The sequence below is a fragment of the Oryzias melastigma genome, linkage group LG9 (genome assembly GCF_002922805.2).
Source record: "Oryzias melastigma strain HK-1 linkage group LG9, ASM292280v2, whole genome shotgun sequence".
In the NCBI taxonomy this organism is placed as follows: domain Eukaryota; kingdom Metazoa; phylum Chordata; class Actinopteri; order Beloniformes; family Adrianichthyidae; genus Oryzias; species Oryzias melastigma.
In genome coordinates this window covers 23122070-23135726 of record NC_050520.1, presented here as the reverse complement: position 1 = coordinate 23135726, position 13657 = coordinate 23122070, and the positions used below count along the sequence as shown (strand labels likewise).

General features: G+C 36.8%; 1 protein-coding gene across 1 annotated transcript; it reads right to left on the bottom strand.

Moving 5' to 3' along the window:
* Positions 1-3688: 3688 nt before the first annotated feature.
* Positions 3689-13232, bottom strand: adrb3a (adrenoceptor beta 3a). Its single transcript, XM_024274695.2, has 2 exons — positions 11414-13232; positions 3689-4589 (listed from the first exon to the last, which is right to left on the bottom strand). Exons 1-2 carry the CDS (start codon positions 12667-12669, stop codon positions 4562-4564), a joined length of 1284 nt encoding a protein of 427 aa, XP_024130463.1. The 5' UTR covers positions 12670-13232; the 3' UTR covers positions 3689-4561.
* Positions 13233-13657: the final 425 nt, after the last annotated feature.

Sequence of the window (13657 nt, the reverse complement as noted above, 5' to 3'; positions counted from 1 at the left end):
GGAGCGTCGTTATTGTTTGCAGATATTTGTTTCTGCGGTTTTTAGGGAAAAGTCATCCCCTTTCCTAAAATTCCTAAGATAAATGTTGTGAAGTTTGGTCTATTCACACAGAAATTTCTGATTAATGAGTGACAGCTTAGAATAATGAGCTTAAACTTAAATACATTTAACTAATGATAGTCAACTCTTTTTATTGCTTCAGTGTTTTCACAGCTGCTCGCTGCAGTACATTATGTCCTAAAAGGTACTACCCAAAAGAGGAAAAAAAACATTTCTCTGATTGCAGGAAATGCTTTTAAGCACTTTTTTACCGACTGACAACTAAAAATAAAATATTTAAGCAAAACTGGGCCTGCTGGGTTTGATGTCAAAGGGGTTTTTTTTAAAAAATCCAAAAAATAAGTGTGTGTCCTGAGGAAGATTTTGGTTCCTTTGAAAAAGTTGCATTAAACAGACAGTTGCATGAAATTTTTATCAGTCAAGGTGGTTAAAGAAAAGAAAGATTTAGCAGAAAATCGAACCTTTTTGGCTTAAAACTAAGCAGTAGACAACTTTTAATGCATGGATTAGTGTGAGATAAAGTGCAGACTTCCTATGCTTGTATTAGGAAATAATCAAGTCTTTATCAGCGTGATTAGATCAGACTAAATAAATCATTGCTTAGGAATCTTAATGCACATGTTACTGCACGGGTGAATTGATTTGCAACCAAATTAAGGGGATATCAGTTACAGAAAACTTTGTTTCAGACATACGTTTTCTTTTTTTCTCTCTCTTTTTTTTCTCCAGCCTCTCAGAGCAGAACTCAGTCATTTTCATATATTATTCGTAACCATATACGTGCATGACCATTGAGAGGCATGTCAGTTCCTCATTCAGGAGGGCATTCACTCTGGAATAACTCCTAATCTATTAAGTGTAAAGCAACAACATAAAACCATCTCGATTAGACAGTTTGAGTAAAGTGAGCAAAAGGTCTCCATGGTGCACGACACAGATTCAAGCATGAAATCTTCCTGAATCAGTCATTGTTACTTATGAAGGAAAACAAACAATATTTTCGTCTACTCTGATGTCTCAACAGTTCAGACATTGATCCTTGTCTTGATGACTGTTCAGTATCATATATTTATTCATGTTTAAGCTTCTGCTGATTATTTGTTTATTGCTTGTCAATTTTATCTAAAAATGACACAAATAAAAAAAAAAACTTTTGGATTTATGACTTAGTTGAGAGTTGCGTTCTAGTCAGTTTTTTCTGCTTTTCTTGTGGGCTTCAAATCTTTGATTCAAATAATAAAAAAAAACATTAAGGTTTAGAGATTTAAAAAAAAATCTCTTGCAAACCCAGAAAATGTTAGCTTTGTGTAACTATTATATTCTTAATACATTTCTGAACATACATTATAGCTAACTGGCTTTAATTACAACTACTGGTATTTATTCATGCTTAATTAAAAAAAAAAATTATGACAATTTATTTATCTTTTATCAAAATCTCCTTATTGCATAAATGTATTTTTAAGACAATAAGAAAAAAACAGATGCTTGAAAATATATTTATAAAAAAAACCTTTCAGAATAAAACCTATAAGTATTATTTTTTAATTACTAATTTATTTAAAACCAATAGATCAATTAAAAAAAGCAGAGTGCAATTAAAATCGAAATTTGTCGTTTACAAGCTTGATGCTGATAAACTGTAATCTAAAAGTGCAGAGAGTTTTTCTCGGTCTGGTTCCTGAGGATTGATACCATCGCAGCGATAACCTGGAAGAAAATCATGTCTTGTTTTGAAAAGCAAAACAGGTTTACCAACAATAGCAACAAAACAAACAAACAAACAAAAACCATGCAATCTAAAACAAACATGTCAAAGAATGAATGACAGGAAAATGAATGGCATTTAATAAAAAAATTATTTAAATGAGAATAAAATATATATTACATTAACCCTTTAACTGTTTACCCAGAAGTGTTACAGTCACAATAAATAAACAAATAAGAGACACACAAGCAAATAAATAAAGCTACTGCTGGAATTTTTAATTGAATGCTTTAAAAAAATCTTTACAAATAAAATCTAAAAATAAATCAACTTTCGAAGGGATTTCATTAGCGAGCCCTTTGTGGTGAAAGGAGAAAAACCTGTTTCTAAATTTAAACAAAACAGCAAACAATTTTTATTTATAGTAAATCAAATCTTTTACTTTCCTTAAACAAACATTTAAAGCTGATTCCCATCTAGTTGTACTCCTGTAAAGCATTGTAACAGGACTCAGCTGATAAGACTGCGGCTCGACTTCAGACAGGATAATTGTTTCCACTCAGAAGTTATTGTGGCCTCGTGCTGGATGATCTTTGTGTTGTCGCTCAGCCCATCTGGCTGAGCTCAGCTCAGTCCGTGTTTATTTTCAAACGTCTGGTATTCGGTTCCTGGTTTACTTTTTTGTAAAGTTCTGCATTTCATGAATTCTTCTCAAAATATCGGACAGTCCCTTCTCTCCCCAAACAAACACAGACGATGAGAGCGGTTCCAGTGGGCTCAGGATTACTTGAAGTAATTAAAAACAACAGACACTTTAGTATCTTGTACTCACATCGAGAACTGTTTTATGGAACTTAATGTTGTGGAACAGTGGCTCCCGGTGTGCAAACCGGGACTCCTGAGGGCCTCCCAAGATAAATCCAAGGGGTCATTAAGGATAAGAAGCAGGAATGAAAACAAGGTACTGCTGCACACACAATCCTCATTACTTTGTCCTCCTTTTTATGCCCTTTTTTAAAGAACAGAAGAAAAGTCTTAAAAGAATTACAGCAAAAAATAAACAAAATCAAACATAAAGTGGCAAGTGCAAACTTTTAACACTTGAATTTACCTAACACATGTAAAGTCACTAAAACTATTGTAATTGTTATTGAAGAAGCCAAATATCTATCAGTCAAATTATTTATTTGCTTAAATTGTAGTCATATTTATTATTGAATCTTTTTTAGACAAAATTTACTTACTGGTCATGTGTTTCCACGTAACCAGTATAAGATAATCATGCTCATAGAAATAAAAAAAAATAGGAAGAATTATATATCAATATGTATTTATCAGTCTGGTTTATCAAAAAAGTTATTGTTATTAATATTATCTGTACTAGTTTTTTTGTCTAATTCATTTCAACTCTAACATGAAACACAAATAATGCGATTAAAAATACTTACATTAACCTTTCCTTTCACGTTGTCTTTGTTTGAAAGCATTTCATTTCTACCAAATTCAAATTTTATTAGGGATGCACCGAATATTTAGTCACCAAATACATTCGGCAGATTATTTGGTTATTTGGCAGATTATTAAAAAAAAAAAAAATCGACTTTGGTGGGAATGACGCCAAATATTGGCACATGATCATTGACCCATTTTGCTTGCCATACAAATCAATGTGCATCTGCTATCTATACATCTATACAATTAATGGATGTGAACGTTTGGTGATTGATTGTATTGCACATAAATTTACATTTTTTTCTTATTGATTCCTTGAAATAAACATTTTCTAATATTTCTAATCTATACTTTTGTATACAGTGAAAAGCTGGTGTGTCGCTTATGCACTAAAATAATTGGATATGGTCAATTAACTGTTGCTGAAACACTGTAACACACAAAATGAAAGCCTTGAAAGACAATCAATAGATTTCATATTTACTTTAATTTGGAGTGTCTTATTGAGCTTACATAGCTGCTTTATAAAATGCACAAAAAGTTTGACAACATGGCATAAAGAGATTCATTTCACACACGTTCTTGCAGTTTATAATACTGTACCTTGTTCGATTCCATACAATGTCAGATTATTGACTATATTGTCAATCAAACGTTGCAACGTTTGATTGAATCAGCAGTTTCCTCCAGCCATGTTTTCATTTAGGATAGATAAGGAGGTTGAAGACCAACTGTGCGTATGTGGAGCCCCGGAGGGGGTGTTGAAGATCAACTATGTGTGCGTAAATGCAGCCCTGGCTTAAACAATCACTGAGCTGAATACATTGTAAGAGTGTTTAAAGAAAAAGCTCATATGTTTGATGACTATACTGAAAACTTTGAGATGTAAAAATATTCCAACAGTTAAAGACAGCATTGCCACTATGGTCAACCTTTGCACTTTGCTACAGATTCAGTGTATTATAAATATATAACTTATTAGATAATATATTCTTACATGATAAACTTTAGAAACCACAAGCCACACACTGTACATTTCATCTGAACATTTTCAGGAATGCATAAAGTATTTGCATCTTTCTTACAAAGGGAAAAGTTTTTTTTTTAATCTTTCTTTTTTTGTAAACAATATGTAAATGACACTGAGGAGCTCATGGGGTTTCACCAAATGTCTGCAAAGAACCAGTCCATCTCTGGTCCACAACAATAATATTAAAGGCAGTCACAGTGTTCCGTGTCTTTCTCTGTTGGGATCTGTGTCTTTTAGCTTGTCTTCACTGTCGTTTGGCACCAGACTTTGCAGGAATCACAGTCTTCTGGAGAAGAAGTGCGTTTTACAGCTCAGCCGTTGTTTTCTTGTAAAATGTAACTGCAAAGAGATCAAAATATTAACATGGTGTAGATATAAATATATACTAACAGACTTTGTACATTCTCTTTATAGGATCATTGATTGAGAAATAAGCTTTTGCTCTGCAGATATGCATTTGTTTATCTAATGAGAGCAACAAACAAAAATAGCATTCATAATGATGTGAGCATGTTATACGTTTGCCTTTTTTAGGCAGAAAGAGGTTTATTTTCCAAGATTCCAGAGGAACATGAACAGATTCCAAACTCATGTGACAACCTGCCATTTATATAGGAAGTAAGAGTGAACAAACCCTCATTCTGCTGTGAATTTGAATTAATAACAATAATCAGAATAATAAATTTTATTTGTTTTGCACCTTTCTTGGAACCCAAGGTCGCTGTACATAAAATAGTGACAATGAAAACAAATAATAATACAGTATTAACATTTACAGGAAAATATGCACTCATAAAAATAGGCAATTGCAGTCAAAGGCCCAATCTGAATTCTTCCCTTAGCCCTTCCCCTTATTTTGAAGTGACCGGTGAAATTTAAGTCATGTCCGGGATTATTATTTTTTAAATTTCACCCTCCAAACGGAGGGGTCCACCGTCGCAAGAGTAAACCGTTTGACGCTGAGAAGCGCTTTTCTTCACGCATGTGCACTTGAACCACAGACGTTTACATTTAAATGTAAGTAATAACTTTTTGTTGTAGCATGACCTTTTTAAAGTTATAAAACCACTGTTCTTATATGTATTTAAGCGCTGGATGCTCCGCGCTAATGCTAGTGGACCGGCGATTATTGATGATGTCATCAAACGAAACGAAGACACTATTTCTTCATCACCCTCCTTTTGGCTGAGCGATGGAATGAGAGATGGAGTCAAAGGCTGAGGACAGGTCGAGCAGAAGGAGGAGGAGAGTAGGCCAGAATCAGCAGCGAGGAGGAGGTCATTTCAGATATGGCATTTGAAGCCAATGCAATGGATACAAAGCGCTGGAGAAGCCCGACTGGACTGAATGGAGTGTGATTGCCTCTCGCACTTTTCAAGTCACGTAAAGACTCCGGCGTCCACACCAGAGCCAGACCGGATGCAATGTGAGCCAGGGGTAACTCGAAACCAAATCAACCAATGTCTAACTCTCTGACTCCTTAGCTCTGCTATGCAGGAGTCTAAAATTTGACAACAAAGCGTTCTCATCCTTACAAGGTCACTGGTTATGCTTAAATTCTCCTAAAAGGTAACATATGTAACTATATATGGTCCATTGATGAAGTAGATGAAGCCTAACATACTTTAGTGTTACAACTTTGTATCAGACAGATTTAAAATTTCGATGGAAGTTCAAATAAAGTCCAGGTGAAATTCAGTTCCTGCATCCCACATTTCAGGAAGTTGGTATATTCGCTTATTTCTTATTTTAGAGCTGTGGAAATGATCAGAAGTCTATCACAGGTAAAATGCAGGTTTACCTGTTGGATGGGTCACCATTCAATGACAGAGCCACTTTTAAACAATGCATAACACGTGCACAAAAGCTATTATCTCCAGTCAATCATGCATGAAATGAACAATCACACCCATTCTTCCATATTCACCTAGTTTCCCAAAAAATCTGTGTATATATAAATATATCTAAGCGTCCTGATCTCTGGTGTGACCTCATTGCATAACAAGTGTCTAGTTTCTTTTTTGCTTCGTATCTTGCGGCTTCTTGGACAAACTGCACTGCAGTTATCAGATCAAAACAAACAGACATAAAAAAAAGAAAAACAAACAGCCACAGTTTATTGGCTAACAAACTGTTTGTGTGTGTGAGAGAGTGTGTGGGTGTGTGAAGCGGTTTGAACATCACAGCTGCACCTTTTCCCCTTTCATTCAGTTTTTCTATTAATTGTAGAATATTCCTTGATCCTTCTCTTCTGTGTGAAATCTGCTGCTCCCAACAAGACACGCATTCTGATGCTATCATAGTCACTCTGCATGTCTGCACAGGAAGACATAAACTACCTTGAACTGTAAGCTTTACAGAAGTGCAAATGTGTGTAGGAAAAGAGCATGCAGGAAAGCATTTGCACCGTGCTTTCATCTGAATTTCTATTGTTTTCTGGAATCTGACCTCTTTCAGCTGATGGGAAAATCAGTTGGCACGGGCACTGGGCAGATAATACTCTGTTAGAATAATTTGAGGGTCAAGTACTTTTTACTGCAGTTACTGTGTAGCAAAACCTGCAAAAAAGGTGTGTCTGTTCTTTAAAAGTATAATTATAGATAAATCAAAATTTATTTTAAGGTTAAAAAATTGCTTAAAAAAAAAAAAAAAAATCTTGTGAAAGTTTAAAATTAACCTTAAACATGATAGAAATGTGTTTAAGTCAAGTCCTCTATTTACTAAAAAAGCCACTTAACATATTTTGAAATATTGTAATGACATTTTTTGAATTTAAATAATTGTATTAAACTTATTTTTGTCATATTTTGCAGCTTTTTTTTTGCAAATTCTTCTGTAAACTTGTTTTGATTCATTTAGTGGTTTATATTTTGACTCACATCCTCATTGAAGTGCTGCTAATTTTAGCTGCAGGGAACCTGAGTTTTTTTTATTTTAAAACATCTCTTACATAATTTTTTTTGCTTTAATAAAGAACAGTTTAAGCATATAACTTGTGGCTCCCTTAGGACTTTCCTCATCCTCTGGGTGCCTCTGCTAAAAGCTCTATTCTCCCCGTTTTTGTTCCACTCCCTTTGACTTAAACATGAAGGGGAGTACTGTAGAGCTTCTTAGGGGTCAGCATTTCTTATGTTTTGCCTCGTGCTACTCATTGTTTTACCCTTTTTTTTACTTCTGGTATGTGATCTCACTCTAAGCTAAGTGATGACTTGGTTCGTTGGGCAGCATGCACATCTTCATTGCAAGGACTGTAAGCACGCTGCACAGGAAAGCTTCAAATTTCACAGTTTACGGCACAGGAAGCAGCCTGTCCCCCCGCCTGTCACACTCTCAAAACACTGCTGCGTTAATGCGTACCTAATTAAGTATGGTCAGTGCAGAACATTCCCTGTCTTGTTGCCGCTCAGATCACATGGCACTTTTGTCTTCAGCAGTCTGTAGTGTTGCTAAAACTTGTCAATCTCTGCAGCGAACCCTTCACATTAGCATTTTCTGTCTGCACAAGATCAACCTGCGCTGCATGCAAAGTGGCTCAAAAACAATTAAAAACTTTCTGAAAGTGTCTTTGCTCGTTATTTCTATCCTTAACAAAACATCCATTAATGAAGTCCTAAGGGAAGATATGTCATGCTTGAGTGGGAAATGCAATTAAAAGTACTTATTTAGCTCACATTATGTTACAACTTGTTTTAGCAAAGTCACTCAAAGCCCAAGCCGTTGATGCCTGGTTGATTGACATCAGGTTCCTGCAGAATGATTTTTAAGTGTTATCATATGACTGGTAAAGATCATTAGAATTCATCAGGCTAATGCTGTAACCCTCGTTAACAATGCAAATGCCTTCCTGCCACATCACTCTATATTTAATCATATACGTTTATGTTAAAACTCACAGCAGGGACACAAGCTGACAGCATTAAATCATTTTAAAAATATACTACTTGGCTTGTTTATATTATATATTTAGCAATTTCTATTTTAACCCCTTTGACGGAACTCTTTTCCTAAAAAGATAAAGACATGTGGGATACACCACAGACCAAGAGGCCCACAGAACATAGTTTTGATTTCCTTCTGTTAAGTTACATTCCCACCGCCCTTGACAAGTGGCAACTTCCAATGAAAAGTTTATGTTAAAGCACGCTGATGGAAATTTGGGGCTTCTCATGTTTATGGGTCGTTTTTAAGTCAGTTTTGGGCTCTACGTACTAAACTGTCAAAGCAGGTTGCTATGGTACGAAGCTTAAACCAGGATGAACTTTAACCAAAAAAAGGAAGTAGCCCCTCCTTGCTCGTCCAGTGTGAACGCCAAATGCTGAAAGCACACTGAAGAATGTTCATCTTGAATGGCCAATGAGAACATGACATTACACTGATGTCACCATTAGTTCTCATAGAATAATGCCAGTTTCACAGACACTACATTGTTTGCTTTTCCCAACAATTTCCAACTTAATATCATAAAGACTCAAAGCTTAAACTGTGTCTTCTATAGTTTGCATTTGCTACCTGTGTGTCTGTGATGCTGTTTGTCACTTCACGTTGAGCTTGGTAACCACGAACTCATTGATTTATGCTTTTATTGCTCCAGTTTTACAAATAGACAGATGCAGAACATTGTTCTTGCTTAAGGCAAGAACATTAATTTATCTGATCACTGTTCTTAACACAGTTGGTCTTTACTCTCTAAAGTGAAACTCTTGATTTTCTTTTGGCTTGATTTCAGTTCTCTCTGTCATGGCAAAACACCTGGTACACAAACCTTGTTTGAAAATTTTGATTAACGATGTGTATTCTTGACCCAAACAACACAGTTGCAGTCATGCAGAAGAAGAGGACACTTCAGAGAGCTGCTGTGAGGGGAAGAATGGGGCATATCATCTGGCATGGCATGTGCGTGACACAAGCAGAAGGTTACTCTGGATGTTGATAAGGGCAGTGCTGATGTGCCAGCATGTAACTCCATGACAGCAAAGTAACTATTGATACCGTCTGTACTTCACAGTGTGAGGCGGCCCTTCCTTTCGTTACTACTTATCTAAGTGGCTGGATCTCTCACTTTATCAGCCCAGCTATTCCTCAGCTTGTGACTCAACAGCCCCGCTATCGCACGCTGTATCAGTCTTTAAAAGAAATATGCTGCTCAGTTGTGCTCTTGTGTGATCAGATGCTGTAAATACATATTGAAGTGAATTAAAGGAGTTCCTCTACCAGCTGCTCAAGCTGGCGATGTTGGCTCTGCAAAGTGACAACGTGTCATTTCCTTGAATTTACCCCTCTAAACCTGTCAGCCTTTAAAGGCCAGCTCTCACTTACATTTGTTATCCTACTTAAAGCGCAGGGTGAGCCGGCTGAGCCTTCCCCTAGGGGTGAATTACAGCACCACACACCACTCTCCTTTTATGGTAGACATTTAGGAACCTTTAAATATCTTTTGTAACATATATTCATTGATGTCTGTGAAATACCTCCAAAAGAAAAAAAAAGAGATATATAGCATGTGAGGTAAATATTTAAGACCGCACTTCCTCTGTCCATAAAACTAGATTTTTTATGAGCGCACATGACAGTGTAGCCGCTTGGTGGGAATTAGCTCTCCAATTGTGGTAATAAAAAGTAATTTAGGAATATATTAGGCAACCAATCTGACATTTTTACCATAAATATTGATTTAAATTTAAATTTTAGGATTTAAAAAAATCTGAACTCACAGAAAATACCTAAAATACCAACAAATAAAAACTTATTTAAGAAAAAGCTAAAAAGATTTATTTCTTTAATGTTTTAAATTATTTATCAGTTTAAAAAAACTAACATCTGGAATGTTTTCATGGTATGTTTTACAGTTATATAAGTGACACAATTATTCCTCCCCACAATCTGTGGCCATCCTATCACACGATCACTTCCACGGTACATAAAAACATTAATGAATCAAATGTACAGTCATCGGGGCATTTTTATTGGCTGTTAATCTTGTAAACAGTCTGTCCAGTTCTGGGGGAAGTCTTGAGCATGAGTGATAAAGATTTATCTGCTGCAGGGGGTGCTGGGCAGGGCGCACTGAGGCCCACTGACAGGCGGACTGATAGGACACAATTTAGCAACATGCATGAATGTGTTATAAGTTAAGCCTTAAACATTTCCCATGGTGCACTTTGAGAGAATCTGTAGTTCTTCTTTAACATCACAGGCCACTTTTGATATGTCAGAATTATTAAGGTTAAGAGATTATGAAAATGGTAAGATTTGTGTAATTTGTTTTATTTTTACCTTTAATTCAATTGTTATAAGTAAGAGTGCTGGTTTTATTTGTTTACATGCCAGTACTAAAAAATTAAAAACATTTTTTCTAAATTCATAGTTAAGGTCTTTTTAAATGTATTTATTGATGTGTTGTGTCACTTCCTCTTTTCTACTTCTTATTTTAGGAATTAAACAGGTTACCTCCCCACATCTGTGCAGTTATGTACGAGGACGGGTTCAACTATTTTTAACCACAGCCTCAGCACATATAGCATTATGTGTTTGAGGTTTCATTAATTCACATGGAATTAGATGTATTAAAAGCTAAACATTATAGAAAAATTAATTAGGTCTATAGTGTTTTAGAAATCTATACATGGAGTGCACCATTTAATCAAACACAGGATTTAAATGTGGACTTAAACACTGTTTGTGAAAGTTTAATTTTACAAATCAATATTTAAAAAAAAACTTTTGTGGTCTTCCATTTACACTTTAGGTTAGGATTTTATTCATTTAAAAACATTTTATTAACCTTTTGGTAATAGTATTATTTATTTTTCTTATTTTATTCTAAAAAAAAAAATATTAAACCCACATGAGTAGATTATTACAGGGAAATGATCAGACTGCAGAAAAGCACAAAGCAATTTAAACGGATTCTCTGCAGCCTTCATTGTTTTCTGTTCTATAGCAGCTGTTCTGCCCTGTCAGGAACTCCCTCCAGTCACATGATATACTGTTGATGCAAGTGAAAGGAGGAAGGATGGGTTTTGAAGCAGAAGCCAAAATAAAAAAAACACACCCTGACTTCTCTCTGTTTTAGTGATATCTAACAAAATCTCTATTGAAATCATTTGATTGAGACTAATTATAACTTAATTAAATGTTGAAAAAGTAATTAAATGAATACTTACAATGTGGTCTCTGGTTCTGATATATCACTCAGCCGTGTGCTGCCATTGGATTGCACATGACTAAGGGAAACTTCCTCACTCCTGCTGCCCAGACTGCTGCTGCCCTCAGTTCTGCCACTTGGAGATTTGTGCAAAGAGCCGTTTGTGTCCGAGTCTGTTTGCCACAGAAAGCAGGAGCAGCGGGTCCGCAGTTCCTTATAGAAAGTGTTTATCCACATGCTGGGCAACCAAGGACACCCCATCAGGCTCTTAAATGCGGCGCGAAACTCTGGACTCCTGCAGTAGATGATGGGATTGAGGCCAGAGTTGACGTAGCCAAGCCAGTTCAACAATCTAAAAAGATCGTCCCCGGGAATGTCTGTCTTATAAGCATTAATAATGTTGGCCACAAAGAACGGCAGCCAGCACAAGGTGAATGTCCCCATGATGATGCCCAAAGTCTTAAGGGCTTTGTGCTCCTTGACAACTATTAGCCGCGATGGCCTCCTCTTGGTGCTCTTTCTCTTCACTGCAGTGCTGCAGCTGCTGGAGCTCAAACAAACAGATGGCAAGATGTTGGTGCCAATCTGTGCCGCAGGACAGTCATTCTGGAAACGCATCCTGCTCCTGTCAATGAGCTTGACCTGCCGCGCTGCTATTACAAAAACTCTGCTGTACACAAATATCATTATGATCAGTGGAATGTAAAAAGACACTACAGAGGAGGAAACAGCATAATAAGCGTTAGTCACAAAGTCACAGCAGGTAGTATTTTCGTAGCATGCCATTGCTTTGGGATCTTCGGACCTCCAAAACCCTTGCATAATTGGTATAAATGAAATTAAGGTGGACACAAGCCACACTAAGCAAACTATTATTCTAGCACGCATCTTGCTCAGTAGCACTTTATGTCTAAGCGGCCGTGTGATGGCGATGTATCGATCCACCGCTATAACGCAAAGCGTTTCAATGCTGGCCGTCACACAGAGAACGTCGACGGAAGTCCAGATGTCACACATCTTAATTCCAAGTTCCCATTTACCTATCACCACATAACTAGCCCCAAGAGGGACAACAAAAACTCCCATGATGAGGTCCGCACAAGCCAGGGACATGATGAAGATGTTAGTGGAAGTCTGAAGCTGAGGAGTGCGGGCCACAGCGATGATCACCAGCAGGTTTCCCACCACCGTGATCAATATGATGTTGACCAACACCACCAGGATCCAGGGATCTGCTGGAGGATGGAAGTAAGTGTCTGTGGTCGCGTTTTCCATCTTTCTCTTTCTTTAGTCAACCTCAAGGTGTAGATATTTAAAGTTCACGATGATCCAAAATAATTCAGAGTCTCCCGAAACATAATGGAGACCCGTCAGCTCACGATGAAGATCTCAGAGTTGTTTCCTCATCAAAAAAAAAACTTTGCAGTCCTTTTAAAAGTCTTCTGCAGCTGCTCTCAGAAGGAAGTATTGACTCTTCATCTATACCAAAGACGCGGTTCTCTGTGGATGCTCTGGCAGTCATCAAGGTGTTCCCTGAAAAGATTTATCCAAACTGTCCACGGAGCTGAAAGTTGTTTCACGAGTTCCAAAAAAAAAATAAAAAAAAAGTCTCCAGAGATCAAATGAAGAAAAGAAAAGTTTTTAGTGCGAATAGTCAGTTTTGTCCATTAATGTTTCACCGTCAGGAACAGCTTTCACAGAATGCATCTGGAGCCACAATGCAACAGTTGAAGCTGAAGCAAACAGTGACACTGTTACAGGAACCAGCAGAGTGCACCAGAGGAACTGCCCACTTTTTCTTTTGGTCTGCCCCCCCCCCCACCATCTCTCTCTCTTTCCGTCAAAGCAGGTTGCTCAAGATTGCATTGGCTGTAATCCCACAGCGGCTGAAGGCTGTGGGGCGGAGCTACACTGTGCGCTGTATAGCCGCATGGAAATCAACACTTCTACAGATGTGAACAACCACACATATTTACTGTACAGTTGCAGAAACAAGAAACTACTTCAGCACTCCTGTCTGCACGATATGCATGAGAGAGTTCACAAAAACAGATGACAAGAAAGGATAAAACAGAATAAAGAAGTAATTATATATATTTATTGTTGTTTTGGTATGTAGTTGAATTGTTTAAACACACTAAAGAAAATGTGTTTCCAACATCAACAGGAAAATATCTGTTTGTACTTGAGTTTCAGCAGCTAATAGACATCCGACAGCTGGATGCTTTGCTAGCCAACTGGTTTCATCATGTTGAATTCTTGA